Source organism: Phaethon lepturus, unplaced genomic scaffold (genome assembly GCF_000687285.1).
Source record: "Phaethon lepturus isolate BGI_N335 unplaced genomic scaffold, ASM68728v1 scaffold5547, whole genome shotgun sequence".
Taxonomy (NCBI): Eukaryota; Metazoa; Chordata; class Aves; order Phaethontiformes; family Phaethontidae; genus Phaethon; species Phaethon lepturus.
This window is the reverse complement of record NW_010552425.1, coordinates 48,478-69,366: the sequence shown is the minus strand read 5'-3', so window position 1 is coordinate 69,366 and position 20,889 is coordinate 48,478. Positions and strand designations below refer to the sequence as shown.

General features: G+C 36.2%; 1 protein-coding gene across 1 annotated transcript in view; it reads left to right on the top strand.

The window, feature by feature from the left end:
- Positions 1 to 20,889, top strand: part of FBN2 (fibrillin 2) — a 122,383-nt gene that overhangs the window by 66,709 nt on the left and 34,785 nt on the right. The window contains exons 21-32 of the mRNA XM_010291203.1: positions 290 to 415; positions 1,020 to 1,145; positions 1,966 to 2,088; positions 2,211 to 2,336; positions 6,318 to 6,443; positions 7,506 to 7,628; positions 8,980 to 9,102; positions 10,719 to 10,844; positions 14,040 to 14,162; positions 14,389 to 14,511; positions 19,099 to 19,260; positions 20,329 to 20,397. Of these exons, the coding sequence (XP_010289505.1) occupies positions 290 to 415; positions 1,020 to 1,145; positions 1,966 to 2,088; positions 2,211 to 2,336; positions 6,318 to 6,443; positions 7,506 to 7,628; positions 8,980 to 9,102; positions 10,719 to 10,844; positions 14,040 to 14,162; positions 14,389 to 14,511; positions 19,099 to 19,260; positions 20,329 to 20,397 (1,476 nt within the window). The remainder of the gene's footprint in view (positions 1 to 289; positions 416 to 1,019; positions 1,146 to 1,965; positions 2,089 to 2,210; positions 2,337 to 6,317; positions 6,444 to 7,505; positions 7,629 to 8,979; positions 9,103 to 10,718; positions 10,845 to 14,039; positions 14,163 to 14,388; positions 14,512 to 19,098; positions 19,261 to 20,328; positions 20,398 to 20,889) is intronic.

Sequence of the window (20,889 nt, the reverse complement as noted above, 5' to 3'; positions counted from 1 at the left end):
CCACACAGTTACTGTCTTTTCTTGTGTCCTCTGTCTCCTAGAATACTTAGTTTTGAATAATGAATTTCTGGTTTTCTTAAGGGGAAAAATACCCATTTTTAGAGTTAATAATGTATAGGGGTTTTGTGTGGTCTGTTACGCAGTATGAGGAAAGGAGCAGCACTCTTTCAGTGAAACAATCTATTATTTCTGACCTCCAGATTTTGTCACTTAGAGACACTGAGAGTTGGTTTTCCCTTTGTTGCTCCTTAGTAATGATTTGTATTTGTTTATCATGATTTCTTTGCAGATATTGATGAATGTGAACGCAACCCTCTGCTGTGTAGAGGTGGCACATGTGTGAACACCGAGGGGAGTTTTCAGTGTGACTGTCCTATGGGACATGAACTGTCACCATCACGTGAGGAATGCATAGGTGAGTTGCAACTCAGAATAGTAGTCTTCAGCTTTCTAAGAAGAGTGGTCATTTGTGCTATGAAAACTTCTTGTCTCTTTCAAGGATGGGGTCTCAGGAATATCTTACACAAATTCATGCTCCTCCTTTAAATGAGTATCTTCAGATTAAAACCTTATAAAGTAAAATACATACAAACACAAAGTGAACTTCGTTCCTACAGTCACAAAAAAGTAATGTCCCTTATTGAAATACAGCTCTCCTTTTTGCACATAATTCACCAAAATGGTGAAAAAAAGCAAAAACCATAATGCATATTATCTCTTTGGTTTCTGCGTTTGATGCATAGTTGCATCTTTTATGAAGAGTTGGTTTAAACCATCAGACTGTGCAGTTAATGTTCACAGACCAGAAACAAAGAATGTAAACCTTTGGACACTGGTTTAAGCATACTATTCAGAGCTCCATACCTTGAACTGGAACATGTGAAGAACTAGAAAGAAATTGAAAAAGCCTGAATGCCAGCAGTTTAAAATACTACCTCTCACCCTCTTTCTCTGGCATTTGAGCAGTTACAGTCTGCATTCTGAAAAACAAGTAATTGATATGAATTATTCTTTTCCAGATGTGAATGAGTGCTCGTTAAGCGACAATCTCTGCAGAAATGGCAAGTGTGTGAACATGGTTGGAACATACCAGTGTTCCTGTAACTCTGGATACCAGGCCACTCATGACAGACAAGGCTGCATAGGCAAGTGTACACCTTCACCAGTGTATTTGTGCTTCAGTGTATATTGTTTCATCTGTCTTTGTTCTTACTTCATTTCATACCTTCCTTTTGAAAATGAGCAGGGCCATCTTCTCATCTGCTATTAGGCATATCATGAACTACTGTGAACCCTTATTTTACCTTAGAACTATAAAGAAGGTATAAAAAGATTGTTGCGGTACTTAACTCTGCAGAGTACTTTGAGAAAAAATATTCTTATGGTACTACACCATTAACATCAGAAGCTTGAGCTAACAACCAGAAAATACTGCTTGATTTCTTGATCAAGCAAGAACAGCTCCATGAATTGATAGTTTCTCTTTTACTTTTTATCCTTATTGTATACAACTCTTAAATCCTTGACCACTGAATTAGGTAGCTGTCATCACATTGGTAAGGAGAACAGAGGTATTGAGAGGTTTTTTTATTTGATTTTTTATTGGTTTTGTTTATTTTTTTACAATAATACAAATTTGTGCTACATTTTAAGCTTTAATGAAACCTAAGTTTCTCAGGGATTTTCTTTTTTTCCTTTCCACATCTTGTCTTTTGCACTTTTTTTACATCCATAGTAATACATACGAACAAAAACAACAACTAAAAGTAGCCACTTGGTCCCACAGATGAAAATGTGGTTGAAGGAGAGAAAGCTGAACAGAATATAAATCAGAGACAGTAGAGTGAGAATAAAAATTGAGAATCATATCACTGATAAACTGTTTCATCTGCTGAGTAAAACGGCAAGAGAAGATGACTTTTCCTCATAAAAGTAGACTTACTGCTACTAATATTGCTTCCCCAGATATTGATGAATGCATGATAATGAATGGAGGCTGTGACACCCACTGCACTAACTCAGAAGGCAGCTATGAATGTAGCTGCAGTGACGGCTATGCTCTGATGCCAGATGTCAGGACATGTGCAGGTAGGTCATAATTTCTTAAAAGTTCCAGCATTGTATCTTTCAGCCAGCATGAACATGGTATTCTTTTAGCTTATCTAGACCAAAGTGACAGAATTATTATCTGCTTTTTTCTCCCCCCTCAGATATTGATGAATGTGAAAGCAATCCAGATATCTGTGATGGTGGGCAATGTACTAATATTCCAGGGGAATACCGCTGTCTCTGTTACGATGGATTTATGGCTTCTATGGACATGAAAACCTGTATTGGTAAGTAGCTGTATGCACCAAATTTAACAGAAGTCTAAAAATTCTGCAGCAATGTTTTAGGATGTTCTGCTGAATCTTTGAAAGTGAGTATTGAAACTATGTATATTATAGAAAAAATAGCTGTAGAACTTTCTTGCTTATCACTATAGATGTCAGGAAGGGTAAAAAAATCTGAAAAGTCCATAAAGTTGAATCAAATTACATAGTTCTAAAAATAGGAATGATTTAATTGTAATGATATGATTCCTCTAAAATATCTCTATTGAGAAGCAATTATTTGAGTGCCTCAGCATTTTCTTCTGTGTCTTGTAAGTTGTTATGATGAGTAATTATAAAGGAAATTAAAATAAAAGTGTCTCCTCAAAGTAACCTGACCAAACCTGTTTAGTTTATCTGGGTGTTTATATGAAGTTCTTACCTTTTACATTTAATATAAAATTCCATATGTTTCATATTTTAAGGTGGTTTTGGCTATACTAATAACATCTTTTTCTACTTCGTGAGCATCTATCAAACAAACTTTCACTTTCCATGTGTGCACACTCACACAGATAGACACACTGAAGAGAAACTAGTTATATCTAAGCCTGAGCAAAGCTCTCCTGAGCTGGGTTTGTCTCCTTTCTTCCAGAGTTAGAATTGAATTTAAGGTTTTCTTTTCACCTTTGCTTTTTATGTTATTTCAGGTTCTTATTTTCAGTTTTGCACACATACTCCATGTTTACACAACCGACCTGAAAGTTTAGAAATTATCTTCTCAGTAATTTTTCAGTTAGCCATGTTAGTAGCTGTAAAATCAGAATGCTTTTTTTAATTTTATACACAACTGCTGTAAAATGTTCTTTAGGAAAACAGTATCTGATATTAAGGTTAGAAATCTACAGTGAGAAAGTGTGAATTTCTGACGTGTATGCAATTATTTTCCTTGCTAACAGCATCATCCAGTTTGTCAAAAAGCCTTTGGGGCAGCTACAGTTTCTTACTGGACCTAATACTACTTTCAACGAAGTACCTGATTTTTTTTCAACAGAACTATTTGCAATATCTTGTGTTTATTTGACAATATGTGAAATTAGATTATCTTTGCCATTTAACTAGGGTAAAATGGGAGCTATTTGAATAAAGTCAAAAAGTTGACATAGGTGTAACTCATAATAAGACTGTGTTTTTACTACAAGTTTTTAACCAGACCTTTAATTATAAACTATTTAGCTATTAAATGAGGTAAACTCCGGAATAATGTTAAAGCCTTGTAGTATAGTTGGAAGCCTAAATTGAAAATTTAGCATGCAGTATTAGACTTGAAAACACAGTTCAGGTACAAACTACATTATTCTTTAAGAGAGTTTTTCTTCCTGTTGGAAAGTTTTCATCATATTGCAACACTTAGTGAGATTGGGAAGAACAGGGAGATACCAGTAGCAAATTTACCTCTCTCTTGAAACTTCAGTCTGTATCAAGGCAGCAAGTGGTGAGCAGTCATATTGTTGAGGTGTCTGGGAAGGGAGTCTAGTATAAGAGCACACCTACAGACCTGATGCCCTGTTTTTCCCTGTGACTATTTTTTTTTTATATTGGATGTGGGAAAACTTTTCTGGTTGTGGCTTATCACTTGTTCTTTCTGCAAGGGTCTTTCCTCACTCCACCTGCAGCTTGACTTCTCTTTGAATGTTACCTTTGTGGTGGCTTTGTGCCTTTGTATGTGCCAGAGAGAGCCCTAACCTTTGGAAGCATTTCTTCTCAAGGGCATGCTCTTAATGTCTCTGCGCTTCACCATCTCCCAGATTGGCTTTCAGCAACACCATTAGGACGATGGTTATTGAGCTCTTCTTTCATTCCTACTTAACATCAGCTTTGATAGACATTTTGATTTTTCTGCCTCTCTTGAAATGTCTTGGTTTCTTTCCACTTCTTTCTCAATCAGAGGGACTTTGTTTCTTGTTGGCAAGGAATTTGCCTTGCCACACACACATACACACCTGGGATAGTTAATAAATTTGCTAGCTACCCATTTTCTAATGGCGTAGCAGAGTGATAGATACAGGTCTGTACTAAAAAGCTGCCAATGATGCATAGGCATTCTCTGAAACCTGAATTGAAGGCTGTGCTAGAGCTACTCATAGCCATGAGCTGCTGTATTATAGCTGCTCATAGCCATGAGCCAAGAGGAGGAGTTTGAAGTTTCCTTGTGGTGTTAAGAGTTCCCTATTTGGTATGCTTCATAGTTCAGGCTTTTCCAGTGAGATTTTGGAAGAAGCAGGTTAATTCTTATGTTCCAGGGGTGTCTCATCAAGCAGAACTAGAGAGGGAAGTGTGCAGCTCCTGCAACTGAGGAGTTTTAGAGCATGGCACCTTTCCTTAGCCTCATAGTGTAATAACTGAATAGACTAGGGAAATAAAGGTTGCTGTAATGAGAGTATTTAAAAGACTGACAAAGTTAGCCCTATTGTAAAATACAAAACTAAAATTTCCTCAGTTCATTTATAGCAACACATTTGCCAGTGATCAGTTCTTACACAATATTGATCATTATCTTTGCATATACAAAACTGTTAGTTTTTAACAATCACATTCTAAATTATATGCAAGTATACAATACCACAGTGCTGTTACAGTTAGTTTGCATTGACTGGCTTCCAGACCTTGTTGTGGCTTACTCATAAAGATCAAGGTGATCAGTCTTGAGTGCTTGTTTACAAGAAAAGCTGGAACTGAAGTGGGTCTGTCTTCTTTCTTCTCCAAGTTTCCATGCTTGTGTTTTTATGCTATTGACCTCCTCACAACAAAGAGGGTCCCTTCTACTCCTTGTAGGGCTTATCTTGTTTTCCTGTCTTGCCAGTCATTCTTCTAGTGTACCTGTGAGGTTTGCCTGCCTATCTGCAGTCCCTTGTGCTTATATTGTCCTTTGTCTGGCAACTTCTATGACTTTGATGTGTTCTACATGCAGCTACACCCATCTTTCTTTGTCCTTCTGGCAGACGTCTTGCTCACATCCTTATGCAAAACTGTGTCTGGCTACACAATGCTTACATGCTATTGCTAGTTGCACTGTTTTAGCATGCTTGGATTTGGATTTAAGCCAAGCTAGTACTAATTATATGCCAATTAATATACTTTTAATTTATATGTGATGTGGGCCTCTGCTTTGGCTGCATTACATGACATCTTACTTAACTCAAAAAGACAACTATAAATACCAGAAATGCCTTTTCATCCACAGTACAGTGACTTTCTTTAATGACATAGTATAATACTCTTAGTTAATATCATTTCAAGGGACAAATGGAAATAATTGGACAAAGTATTTGAAAATCTCTTGAGCCATATGGCCCAGCTGCAGTAGGACTCAGAACACTCATATGAAACTCCTCAGTTACCCACTTGACAGATGCTCAATTCTAGTTTGTTTTTATGCCAGTTTCATAAGATGCATTGTCTTTCCTAAGTTGAATTCTTATTTAAAAAAATGAGTTTATTATTTTTTATAATTTTGACAAATGGTATTCAGAGGTATTGACACACTTGTGTATATCATTATTCAATTTTAAGTAGTGAAATTGAAACCTGTAGATAATACCAGTACAGGAAAGGTCATCAATTTACTATATAAATTCTTTTTTGGAAGAAAATTATAGCTATATTATGATCAAGAACGTGTTTTTTAAAAATGTTTTGAAGTGGTTCTTCAATTACAAGAAGTAATTGACTTTATAGTCAAATAATTAGCATTATAAACAAATTAGAAAACACTGTGGTATTTGGACTACCCTTGGACTACATTCTTATTTGTGTTTAGGGAGTTAAAAGAATACAGTATGGAGCAGCTGAAATATATTATAATGAAGAGCTATAAATTACATGTGTCATATGGGTGGACCATGCTTCTGAAATTTTCACCTGAATAAAAGTATTCCAAAAAGACAAAGTGTGCTGTTAAATGGTGGTAATGTTCAACTAATAATGATTTATGTGCACTTACAGATGTGAATGAATGTGATTTGAATTCCAACATCTGTATGTTTGGGGAGTGTGAAAACACTAAAGGTTCCTTCATTTGTCACTGTCAATTAGGATATTCAGTCAAGAAAGGAACCACTGGATGCACAGGTAAAGCAAATTGCCAGCATATACGTCATGGTGTGCACGTATCTGGTTGACTTTCAGGCAAGCTATATGTACAAGTGTTCACACACGAGTGAGAACTTGATATCTGTACATAATAGTAAATATAAGAGTGAGTATTTTATGTTTGTCAGCATGTATCTAGGGTTTGAAAAGGTACGTTCTTTGACCAGGATCGATACGATAACAAGAGACCCCTTACATAACTGTAATTGTAAAGGCAAAGCTTTTATCAATATAGATTGTGGGAACAACTGCAGCAAAAAATATCTGTTGGCATAGCTGCATTTGTATCAGAAGTACTTTATCAGTACTCATTTGTCATACATACTTGAAGTATGAACTCATCTGTCAACTAAAGCTTCAGGAAGTGGCCTTGTAGTCTTAAGAGCAGGACAAAAGGAAAAAAAGGTAAAAGAAAAAATGAAAAAAGTCATGATGTAAAAGGAAAAGTATATGCCATCCAACCCATGCTAACAAATTTTAAAGAATTGTAGTCAGTCAGTTTCAAACTTTGCAAGGTCCTGTGATAGTTAAGCAGTACCTTGTCTTCCGCAAGCTGGGTCCACTGCATTCAGAAAGCGAAGTTCATCCAAAATTATTCCTCTGCGAAAGTTGACAGTTTCTCCTATAGTTTGGTTTTTAAGAACTTGTTCTATAATTACTAAAATCTTGGAGTAATCATTTTTATAACTGAAATGTGCCTGTGCACCCAAAGGTCTCATCCCATTTTTAGGCACATAAAGATCAGCATACTTAGTATGTCTGGAAAATAGCTTTAATTTCAAACTGAACAGCAGTTGTAAGAAAGCAGATTAATTTTGTCGTGCTTACAAAGAAAGAACAAAATGAAAATACAATTGTCACTATTTTTTGTTAATGTATGATATGAAGTAACTTGCTTGAATTATTCTGTAGTCTTGAACACTGGCTTTTTAAAGGCCTGCAAACCTGCACAGTGGAAATAAGCAATATGTAAAAGGAACAGAATTTGTAATACTCTGGTGCTCCTGATGTAAATTCTAACAGTTTACTTTGTGTTTGTAGACGTGGATGAGTGTGAAATTGGTGCTCACAACTGTGACATGCATGCCTCATGTGTCAATGTACCAGGAAGTTTTAAATGTAGTTGTAGAGAAGGATGGGTTGGAAATGGCATTAAATGTATTGGTAAGTATACACAAAATAAAGCTTTTCTCTTTTTTTTTTTTTTTTTTAATGAAAGCATGTAATATGACTGTGTGATAGAAACAAAGTATTATTCTTCTATCTGCTGCACTCTGTGGGTAGATGGGTATGCAAGATTCTTAGTCTCAGGGGTTTGGTTTACTGAGAAAAAAACTGGTTTTGTCTCAGAAGCCTCTCTGTGTAACATCTTACTGAATTAACTATGTATTTTACAAAGTTTACATACAACTGCTACAATGTGCAAAACAAATAAATTCAGCCAAAAATTAAATGGAATTTGTTTTGTGGTTACCTTCCAGTAAGATACTATTTCTGTTACTTAGTACCATGTTTTGTAAATGTCCTACAGTATATCTGGTTTATAGGCACTAATATAAAGCAGATTGGACTTGAGGGATAGGAAACTTGATTCTACTTTTCCCGGGCTGCTAGAGTAGCATCATGTCCCCTTGCCTTCATTTTTCAGGTTGTTGTGTAAAAGATCTTAATATTTACCTTTTTTTCTGAACATTTTTGGATCTATGGAAGATGAGCTTCATTTAAGAATTAGGCTTTATTGGTCTAATACATGAAAGAAAAAGTACCATATTATGAGACCTTACTGCAGGCCAGATATTCTAAGCTTTTTAAGCCATATGTGAGAAAAAGGGGAAGGCAGCTGCAGTTTTTCTGGCAGCATCCTCATAGTTAGAGTAGCTCATGGGTATAGAGTGTTCTTCCAAGAGACCACTCTGCATATGGGCAAGAAGGGACTGTCGGCTACCCCATAGCACTAGCTAAAGTGACTCATATGTCATGGACCCCAATGGCTGTTGCCATCAAACATGTGATGGAAAGGAAGTGTCGTCTTTTTTTTTTTTTTTCTTTTCCCCCCTCTTTTTGTTTTTTTCATCCAAGTTGTCATTCAAGTAAATAAGAAAGCTTGCAGTAATTTTCATGGGGTTACAGTGTTGTCACATTCTTCTATTACTGGAGATGACTCTCCAAATGTATGGCAGATTTTCACCTCACTATATTTCTTTGGTTTATTGTTTTTTTAACTAATTTTGAATTCAAGTTCTTGAGCATGATATTAACATTCAAGTAATGAGTCAGCTGAATTTTGTCTGTTGATTGGAAACATTTTACCCAATCTCTTGCATTTTAAATTCAAGGAAGAAATACTACATTGAAATCACTATAGATTAACCCTGTATCTTCTACTGAGAACTTTGTATATTTATGGAGACCTGAATCACCTTTGCAGTTGTGCTTGTTAGCTTGCCAGTTAATCGTAAGCCAAGTATACTAACTGCTCTGTTACTGCTTGCATTCTTTTGCCCCTGATGTGCAGACCTTGATGAATGCTCCAATGGGACCCACCAGTGCAGTGTGAACGCTCAGTGTGTGAACACCCCAGGGTCATACCGTTGTGCCTGTGCGGAGGGATTCACTGGGGATGGATTTACTTGTTCTGGTAAGAAGTTTCTGTGAAAGGTGACTGGTTGTTTCTGTTGTATGGAAGGTTTGCAAATTAGATCTAAGCCCAAAGTGCAAAATAAGAAATGGAAAAGTGTCTTTTAAGATCAGGATTCTTCCCATCTGCTGAAGAAATGCTAACAAAGGCAGTTGATTGTTCTTTTGATTTACGTGCCAAATTGCACCCCCTGAGCCCATTTGTTGGCTGAAATTCCTGTGTACTTCTTCCTCCTTCTCCTTCTCCACTTCATGCCAATTTTTTTCAGTGTGCAGGCTCTCTAGTCAAAGAACACTAAAGACCAGCTCTGTTATGGTTCCTGTCTTGTAGACCAGGTCTGTCTCTGGCAGGGAAGGCACCATTTGTTTTCCCCTCATTATGTTAGTTGAAGAGGATTTCATCATTAACATGGGTCTTTTTAAAAAGAAAAACAAATTACAAAAAAATATTGCCTATGATCTCTTCATGTAAATTTGTTGGTAAATGCTCACTATTAATAACGAAAATTGTTTAGCACACAGCAAGTGATTCAAAATAAACTGATGTGCAAAGGATTATATGAAGTCTAAACATTAATGGCCAAGTATTGAGTTACTGTGTATTTATCATTTACAAAGTGGAGATGCAATGATATCTCTGCTCTTGAATTCTAACACGCCCTGTATGTGGTCAGCAAATTCGAAGGCTTGAAGGAATCCAGCCTAATGATAATAAAATACATAGAAACTAATCTGAATGCATTCATTATTAGCTAACTGGCTAATTTTAAATCAAAAGTAATTTACACCTTTAGCAAGACAGTTTTCTGATCAGTATTGTAAGGATTTTTTTTATTTCAGAAGAAGTACCTTCAAGTGTTGTTTGTTTATGTGTTTCAAGTTTGTGGTTAATGAAAAAGAACTTTCATACCTGTTATTAACACACTAAGTTTCAGATCTGGTTTTTAAGAATCAATGGGATTGACTAATAAAATGAAGAAAGTATATTGAATTTTTTTTTGAACAATCATAAGCATATCTAACAAAATTATGAGTCCTCATGATGACTGCAATAGTGAATGCCTTCCTTTGTCATTCTGCTCTTTTACACCTCTTAAAAAAAAAAAAATCGCTTTTGGGGCATACTAGAAAAATAGCCAGTAGTGTGCAAATGGTAGTTGTAATGTTCATAATCCTCAAGGAATATTTTCAAAAATGCATATGAAAATAAAGTTCTACATACGATTCACTTAAGAAAATTTTGCTTTTGAATGTCTTTTATGTCAAAGTAACATAGCAGTACATACCAGGAGACAAAGTTTTGACTTTGTAACCAAAGCATTCAACTTACTTGTGAAAGCTAATAATACTGAATCTGAAAGCCTTGCATTATAAAAAAAAAAAAATTAAATCTGCTAATGAAAAACTAGGTGTAAGGAATCATGGCGGGGTAAAAGGAATAATTCTAGAAATGACATTATGTTTGTTTTTCTGCATTCAATTTGTTTCATCTTGCGGTGTAAATGCTTTGTTTTATATCAACACTAGTCAACAACACTATTCTTCTAAATGTCAGGATAATATTTGTATTTTGCTAGTGAAACATGTAGTTTCAAAGAAATTTTCTGTCTCCCACAGATGTTGATGAGTGTGCAGAAAATGTTAATCTGTGTGAAAATGGACAGTGTTTGAATGTCCCTGGTGCCTACCGTTGCGAGTGTGAGATGGGATTCACTCCTGCCTCAGACAGCAAGTCGTGCCAAGGTAAGCCACTGGTACTTCAAGTTCGTTTTCTGAGTTTGGATTGGCTGCTATAAAGCAAACAACAAGAAGTGCTGGAAGGACCTCAATCTGGAAGGAGAATATTCAGCACATGCTTCACATATTATTTTGCAGTCTGAGTTATGTTGAAGGTAGCTTTCATCTTTTTATGAAGTTTTGTCTGGCCTTGGTCCAAAAATCCCAGAGTAGAGGTTTGGCTCAGTAATTTGGGGGTTTTAATTATTTCTCTTCTTTTTGTCACTAGTGAATAGTGTGTGGAAAATCCTGTGTTCATCACTGTTTTATTTAGTGTGTTTACATACAAGACACAAATGGCATTAAGGGAGTTTATTTTAAGATAAATATTTTCAGGAAGATTGAAGTAGACAAATCATGGCTGTATTTGACAAGTTTGTAACACTCTTTAAAATACATACTGGAGATTTTTTTTCATCACCCTTTCATTCTCAGTATTGTACCAGATCATCAGAAGTGCAAAAGGAATTATTGTCTTTCTAATCCAATTAGTTTCTATTCCCTGTTTTGTTCTAATGTCTTTTTTTGTTGTTGTTTAATATAAGAGAACTGTATATTAGATAAAGTCTTTTTAGCTGGTGCTCCAAAGCTTTTAAACTTGTTTCTTATTTAACGGTGGAAACCTCGCAACGTCTTAGGAGATGAAAAATCTTCATCATAAATTAGTAGAATCATAGAATCTTTGGGTTGGAAGGGACCTCAAAAGGACCTCATCTAGTCCAACCCCCCTGCAATGGGCAGGGACATCTTCAAGTAGACCAGGTTGCTCAGAGTCCCGCAACCTGACCTTGAATCTTTCCAGGGATGAGGCATCTACCATCTCCCCGGGCAACCTGTGCCAGTGTTTCACCACCCTCACTGAGAAAAATTTCTTCCTTATATCTAGTCTAAATCTACCCTCTTTTAGTTTAAAACCATTACCCCTTGTCCTATCGCAACAGGCCCTGATAAAAACTCTGTCCCCATCTTTCTTATAGGCCCCTTTTAAGTACTGGAAGGCTGCAATAAGGTCTCCCCAGAGCTTCCTCTTCTCCAGGGTGAACAACCCCAACTCTGTCAGCCTTTCATCATAGGAGAGGTGCTCCATCCCTCTGAGCATTTTGTGGCCTCCTCTGGACCTGCTCCAACAGGTCCATGTCTTTCCTGTGCTGAGGGCTCCAGAGCTGGACGCAGATTCCAAAGTGGAATCTCTAAAATTTAGTCCATAACTAGCATGTTCAGACATTCAGGTGTAGATTTATGAATCAGACTTCTAGCTGTACAAAAATTGCAGATACTTCTGAAGAATTACATATACAACTGTTTTGGTCAGATCTGTTAATAGTTACCAAGTATTGTCAATGATCTTTACCGAATTTCTCGGTGCAGCTCAGTTAGTTAGTCATATTGTAGTCATGCCAATATTCTAATAAAAATCCCCAAACAGATATCAGCCAATCAATGTTTTGAAAAACAATATGATTCTAATTCTTGGGACAGTGGGTCACTGACATTTGGCTTTTCAGTTGGTCCACAATGATGCTCTGAAAAATACATTGAAGAATTTTGGAAAAATGCTTGTTATATTGGTGTATTACTGCTATTCCAACAAAAATCTGAAAGCATTCCATAGATTAAATTGTGGCATTGGAGAACTAAAAGGTCCGGGTGCTGAATATTTAGAAGAAATTGTCTTTTTTTATTTTTTTTTTTAATTTGGTACATTAATTTGTCCTATGATAAGGTGACTCCTTGGCGGATTTCTGCAATCAAGGGACAAAATCCAAAGCCTGGATTTACTGCAAGAATTGTAATACAAATAATTAATCCAATTTCTTTAGAAATCCCTTGAGATTTCAGTACATTAGCTTCTCAATGATACAGTCTTTTCCATAACTTTATAAAACTCATCTGAACACAGGTTATGTTCATGACCTAATTTGGAGGTCATTCCATGGCTTCACTCCAGGGTACTTAGAAACCTTCCTTTAATTTCCAGTTTAAATTTACTCATGACTGTTGCGTGTTAGGTATTTATCTTAAAATTTGTTTTCCTTTAAAAATTTATCTCTCTGTTCCCCCCAAAAGTTACCCCTTCTCGTATGTTCCTATAAGGAGGTATTATATCACTTCTCAAGCTTTGGCTAAGGCAAGCAAGCCAAGTTCAAAATAGGTATTTCATTATTCTAATAATCTTAAAATCCCTTTTTTACATCTTGTCCAATTTTAGTTCATCACTCTCGATCAGAGAATTTTCAAATTAAGATTGAGCTGTGCATTTTAAAATCGTATTAATGCTTTCCACTTTCCTGTCTCTGCTCACTGGTACATACTAGAGTTGCATTAGCCTTTTGCACAGCTGCTTTTATTTTGGAAATTTAAAAGTCTTCCTCTCAGACAGTGTATGCAGGGTTTTTTTCCCTCATATCTTAACTCTGAAGTCCTTTGTAGTTTGTGTCTAAACCCGTAACTTTGCAATCTGTGCTGTTAATATTCTAGCGCTGTAGATGACAAAGTCATCTAATTTTCTGTCAGTGTCTTTCAACTTTATTTCATCTTCAATTTACATGAGCACACAGGCAGCCTTTTACGTGCATTTTAGCTCACATATATGTGGTTACTGTATAGCTGGTTTAATATGGTCTTGAGAAAATCGTAGATAATCCTTACTTCCTATATTCCTTTTCTTTGTATTCTTTCTCAAAGGAGGTATAAGTAACTGTTGATGTGTACTCCATCTCTTTCTTCTTAGTGTAGTTTTTTCCCTGAGAATGGTGTTTTGAAGATTTTACTTGCCAGTAGTAAGAAATGTTGCAGACTCAGCTAGGAAATGACTGACACCTTTATATGGTGTTACGATTCATTCTGTTTAATGTATATTTTGAAAGGAACTTACTGGGTTTTTGACTTAGCTTTCATTTTGAGTCCTGAGAAGTCAGTTTTGCTATATTTACTTCACACTAGGTAAAAGAGGAATAAGTAAGAAGCATCTTAATGGAGAATGCCTTACAAATCCCTAGCTATAGCGTTCTACGCAAAACCAAAAGTGATTACTTGGTGTTGCTTTTTTAAATATATTTTTAAGTTACATGTGTCTTCATTTGCTTTTAGTAGTACAACATGCTGTTGTTATATTAATGTGTTAAGGATATGTAACTTTCTGTTCTTAATATATTCCTTCAGATATTGATGAATGCTCCTTCCAGAACATTTGTGTATTTGGTACCTGTAATAATCTACCAGGAATGTTTCATTGTATCTGTGATGATGGCTATGAACTAGATCGCACTGGGGGAAACTGTACAGGTATATCTCTTCTGTTCAGAAATACGTCAAATTTTATTTTTTTTTAATTACACCAAGTTAGGTTAGGTTATTCCTAAATGTTTGATGAATTATTAGTAGTTCTTTTGTTCAATTTCAGCTAAAATTTGCTTGCATTTGAAATTTTTTTGCCCAGTTTTTCCTAAAATGTAAAATCATTCTTTTCTGTCAAATGAGCAGATTTATAAATGTAACCTTCCTATTTTAGATGTCGATGAATGTGCTGATCCCATTAATTGTGTTAATGGTCTTTGTGTAAATACTCCCGGAAGGTATGAGTGTAATTGCCCTCCAGACTTCCAGCTGAATCCTACAGGAGTGGGTTGTGTGGGTAAGTAAAAGCTACCTGAAGTGTTACTTTGGAAATCACAACCAAGGTGACTGCTTTGGTGCAAGGATAGAAAATTTTACTTCCATATGCTGCATATCCTGTTACATAGTTTTCTAGAGATTATAGTTTCTTTAAAATACACCTGTTTAAAATTTGTCAAAACATACATTATCTGCATTACCATTCTCCAGACAGTCAACAATTCTTATTTTAAAAAAATACTTTTTATAATCCTAGATGTCTCTTGGGACTGATTTATATGTCCAGCATAAGTCCAAAGGGTAATTAAAAACGGTTGTGGTACCCATTTGACTGGAAACAAAGTAATTGACATGTTTCACTGTAGTTTACGTAATTCTCTCTGACTTACAGAGACTTAAAATGAATTTTCATTACTTTTCCCCCTTGCTACATGATACAGGACTGTCATGTGATTAGAGTATATGCTAGCAGTCTAGGGAGGTTTTGGGGAAGATCTGAGGTTGAGAGAGGGGCTAAGGTTCAGCCATAAGGATTTGTGTGTGACCCTGGGAAAGCCACCTAACTTTTTGTTTTGAAAACAGCCTTTTTATTTTATTAGCTTGGGAAGACTCAAATTCTCTTGAATTGGTAGTTAGAACTCTATCCATTTTCTAATTGTTGACAATAATATTACAGTGTGGTGGCAAATAGATATACTCTAAGCAAATAATTTCTAAGGAAATGCAAATTTATTTCAGAACAAATTTTATTGCTCATCATTTCCATGTTTCTCCATTTTCTGACTATGGATATTCTCTCTTGCTTCTCTGGATGCTAGAAACAAGTCCTATTTGAGACCTTTAGATGACCACAGCCTTGAACAATTTATTCTAAAACTTTGAGATTTTTAAAGATGAAGTGTATTTATGTAATTTATTCCCATTGAATTAGAAGCCTGTGTTTCTGTCTCCCATAGACTCTTCTGACAATTCCTGCCTTAATACTTTTCTTCTGCAGTTGCAGTCTGACACAAGCTTTTAGCTTTTCCTCATCTGAAGATTCAGTTGAAGCAATGAAATCCTGCCTTTTTCGCTCCCCTTCTGCAGCATATAACTACTAAGATCCTCATTCTTTCCTACAACCAGATGCTGTGTTTGGTCAGTCCTGCAAGCCCTGAATTATGACCAAAGAAATTAAGTGGTCTCTGAAGAAGCTTATGAGAATGAATTATCCTACTGCTAGCTGACTTGTGTTTCACTAAAAAACAGGAATTTGAGTTGGCACTCTACTTTGGTACCAGCTGTCCCAATGACATTTTTGGCAGGTGCCCTATGTTTCCTCAAGGAAGCCTCCACAGTGGAAGGGAACCTACTCAAGGGTAAAATCTAGCAACTCAGGAGAGTCCCAAATGAGAGAGCAAGCCCTCCCTCTCTGAAGAAAATACGTTAAATAAGAAAGTGGTAGAAAAACTACTTGACCCTTCCTTACTTCTGTGCAAAGGGAATACTGCTAGGGCTGTCCCTCTCTCTGGTACAAAGACTCTTTTCTTTTCCCTTGTGTGAGAAGCATTTTTAGTTTCTCAGCAACTGATTGTGCAGAAAAGAGACTCCCAAGACTTAGCCCCTGAGCAAACATGGGTTTTTTTGGTTGGGTTTTGGTTTTTTCCCCAAGTTCAGTTTTAGACAGTAGCAGAACTGGAATCCACTTAGTTGTCTGTGGGAAGAGCTGCAAGCCTATGGTTTACACTTTCCATCCTCTCTACAGCCTCATTCTTCGATGAAGTGCAAAAAACACTCAGTGAACATTGAGCTTTTGTTTTTAACTGGGGCAAGCAAAGGCTCTGCTTCCCATGAAATATCATCAGAGTAAGATAATAGAAATAAAGTCCTAATCCATGAATGAGGTGACACTCTAGTGCCTGTTTTTTTCAGAAGCCCTTGAAGAGAGGGAGCACCATGTGCAACTAAAAACATATTTGTTATACTATTTTATATGATTACAGACATTGTTAGGTTTTTCAACTTCTTTCTTTCACCAGCAGTTCTCATTTGTAATATTTCCAGAGAGTTAAATGATTTTCCATGGGAAGTGGAAGCAGAGGTAGTTGCCATTCCAGTGCAGCTATACTAGTTCTGGTTCTAGATTTGGTATGATTTAGGTATGTCTACTTTACTGACTTATGCAGTCCAAAGAGGGAAAAACTGAAGGTCAGTTTGCTTGTGATCCTTTATAGTCTCAGGACTGCAATTCCAAATTGCAACTTCACTTAAAATGATGTTTGTGTCACTGGCACATGGTAAAACATTACTGAGTTTTCACTCTAAGCTTGTAGTCATTCAGGGAAGAAAACCCCACAGAGGCTAGTAGACCTCACCAAGAAAAATGAATGTTTCTTGCTTCTGGAATATATAAGCTGTGCTGAAAAATGTTCCAGAAATTTCTTGTCAAAGGACAACAGCTTCTGATTCTCTTTAATAGCACTGTCTCTTGCACGCTTGAGCAAAAAAGGCAGAGGAATTTAAATTCCAGTTCCTTTTAGAAGAAACAAATATTATCCTTGGCAAAGAGGGTTCCAGTGCTTTGTCAAGACAGTTCATGTGAGGAGTAAACCGAAACCTAAAACTCTTGATGGACTCGGTATCGATATTCTGCTAGAGAATTACAGGCTCTGCCTTCGTTCCAAGGTCTATCATCTCCTATTGTTCTTAATGGGCCTGAGGTCTTGGGATGAAGCTGCCTTCCAAAATGATCATTGCTTTGCACTTTCCCAAGAAGAATGAAGCCAAAACTCTTCTTGGCTTCTCTTAAAAAGGCAGATGTCTCGTGCTATTACAAATGGAGAGAAACATGCAGTTCCTCTGAGAACAGGAGGAAATAGGTATTTTCAGAATAACCACATGTGGGTTGTCCTCAGCTCAAGTCCACAATGAGAACTACAGGATGTGCCCTTTTAAAAAGGCCGTTCATTTTACTCTGTTCTAACATTGTCTTAAAAAAAAAAGGGGGACTTTAACATATGCTGATCAGTGATCTCAGGTAAATCTTGCACACAGATAAAGACACACTGCAGAAGTTTATTCTCTTTCCATCAGAGGCTCAGAGGTACAGAATATGTATGCTTCTGCCACCCAATTCTTAACTGAGTATTATTGCTTTACGACAGTGTCCCTTTATGGTGAGATACTGAAATTTGTTGTAGAAAATGTGGGGCCCAGTAACACCCTCCTTTTTCACAATCTGTGCTAAAGTATGCTCTTAAAACTGTGCAGAAAGATTCATCCAAACTTGTCTATTACTCCTTAAATTTGAATAAATTTAAATCCTTTAGAAGGCTTGAAGGTTTTCTCTTGTTTGATGTTAAGACCCTTTAAAAAAATGATCAGTCAAAAAATTAATGTGAAGTTGTGTTTTTATATTATACGTATTTAACTTGAGGATTTTGAGAACAAGTAGTTCCTAACAAATCAGAAAGTTGCCTTCAAGATTTTTCATAGATACATCCCAAACCTCAGGAAAATTTAAAAACCCATGTCGTATCAAGGCATTTGTTAAACTCTGGAAATTCTGAAAGCATGAACTACCCACATTTGTCATACTATGTCCATTTTACTCTATGTAAATTGCTAAGGCTGTAGCATCTGGCACTTGCTGCAAGCAGTAAATTAAAAATGTGATCTTTCTTAGTAAAATACACATTTGGGAAATCATTCAAAAATTCATTTGTAAGTTTCTTAGTCATACCATTAACGTAAACAGTAAAAATGCAAAAAACTACTGTGGCCTTTATACAATTAATTTATCAAAAAAATTTCAGTCTGTTTCTTCAGAGGCAACTTTTGATGGCAAGTTAACTCATAGAAATTATCTTTAGAGTTACAACATTACCCTTGAGCAAATTAATGTTCATCTTATTTGGCTGTAATAAGAAATACTATCATTCCTTAAATTTATGATGCACTGCTACTTACTTTCCATTTATAAAGAACAAGGAGACAATATCTGCAGCAGTAATAAAACTCAGAGCTTCTCTTAAGGTTTCTTGCTCATTCTGCTGATACCAACAGTTGTCTAAGTCATTAAGTTACACTTTGAGTGAACTAATAAACTAATTTTCCTCAGACTTACTGCACATTTAGATTATTAGTTTCAATATTAATGATTTTCAGAGAATTTCTTCGCCAGTGGAAGAACTCTTCCAGTGATGTGACTTTGTTCTGTGATTCCATAAAAAATATGTAAATTCTTCTAATTCCACAAGGAAGAATCACAATCAGAATATGGAGAAGAAATACTAACAGCAAACTGCAGCACAGTTTCTGATATTTTCTGGAGTGAAAGACTGTGAATAGTGTACATGCTACATTAGAGTATGGTGTGACTTTGGAAGGCATGCAAACATTTTAAACTCATTTCTGGGTATTTTGGAAGCTGAAGCTACCCATTTTCCCTGCTGTCTCTCTCAACATCAGTATCAGGGTACATGAGTGTTTTGAGCTTGCCAAAGACTTTAGAAGCACAATGTTAACTGAATTCCTGCTTCCAGATATGAAACGTTACAGTGAATGTCTGCTGTTCCTTTGTATAGATGATTGTGTGCAGCTGTAGTCATATGTGCTTTATATGTAGATAACCGTGTTGGCAATTGCTACCTGAAGTATGGACCACGAGGGGATGGGAGCGTATCCTGCAACACTGAAATTGGGGTTGGAGTCAGTCGTTCCTCGTGCTGCTGCTCTCTGGGAAAGGCTTGGGGAAATCCTTGTGAGACATGTCCCCCTGTAAACAGCAGTAAGGAAATGTTCTGTTATTCTCTCCCCACCCTCTTATTAGAGACTAACAAGGGATGGAAAAAGTGTTTGAAAACTTCTACTGTTTTACTATACATTTATAATTTAAGAAACTTACTTTCTTCATGAAGCAGTGTTCTGGCACAATTATGAAAGAAAATGTCCATGCTACTGTCAGAAAGGTGATACAGAGGAGTGGACCTGAGAATCAGAAGACCTGACCTTTAGTCTTCTGTGACTGATTTGGTGCCTATTGCCACAGTAATAAATCTGTGCTAACTTTAGAAGACACTTCTCCCTGGACCAGGCCCATGTACTTTGTGTAGTTTTGGGCATTTTATTTTATTTTTTATTTTACTTTTCTCCCATTAAAAAAAAATTAACGTAGTTGCAGGTATGCTTATGTGTCTTAAGATGGGAATGGATCGCATCCATCTGCTAGGAATTTTTACTTGGCAACTCCATGTTGGTAAGGAAATCAATTAATAATGGTTAGAACTCAAATCATGCCTTTAATCTGGAGAGCTGCAGTACTTCTCAAAGGAGGGTATTGGTAACTGTTGGGTAACTATTTCTAAGTCACTCTTCAGTACTTTCAAAACTGTTAGCCAACGACACATCAATTGTAGAGCTTTGAAGTTCTTCGAATGCATAATGCAACAGAAATGTCAAGCATGTTGTTTTAACAGTCTCATAATAGTATGTATTCCAATTGTAACACATATCTTTATTGATGCCACAATGACATTTCATATTTAAGACCTGGTCAAAAAGCAAAATATATGCCTTCATAAAGGTGCAGTACAGAGAAAACAGCATTGGGCCTGCCTTAAGAGTATCTGAGGTTATGGTAATGTTTTATGCAGAACTCTTAATCTTACTGTGATTTTCTACTAATCTAATGCACTTACTGTAATTTACTGTGAATAGGTCAAGAAGAGTAGAAAACCAATGAGTGTAGGTTTTGAAGAAGACTCACTAAAAACACAAATGAAATTTTATGTTTCTGTTGCTAGCATTTTATTCTTCATACGATTGACATGCTTTCTCTTGTTATACTTTACTTTAGCGGAATATAATACTCTCTGTCCAGGCGGAGAAGGATTCAGACCAAACCCCATTACTATTATTTTAGAAGGTGAGTTTACCATAAGTGACTGTGATGGTTGGTAATAAAAAAAAGTGTCATCTTCAGAGAGATTTATACAGCAAATATATTTTGCAGAAATCATTACATTTAGTGCAAAGCAAAATCCTCTGCTAATATGAATTGGACAACAACATGATGAAAAGGCATACTGTAAAAGAATATTGAAGAGGTCCAGCAATATTTCAGTAGGAAAATAAGCTGATGCATACCTTCTGTGTGCCTCCTTACTTGAATTGGCCTTTGAAATTGGCCCTTGAAGGCTAAGTCATGTACGAAAATTACAGCTTATCAGTGGAAGGTATGAATTTCAGGAAATACTCATTGGACAAAGAAACTCTGGTTCCAATGAGTGTGCAGGAATGAGGAATTAGATGCCAAATTCCTGTAAACAGTAATGGAAGTTGAACTCCATGGGCTCATCAAGCTGGAACGTGCTCCAGAGCAACTGTTTAAATGGAAGAGAATGAGCACTTCATCCAT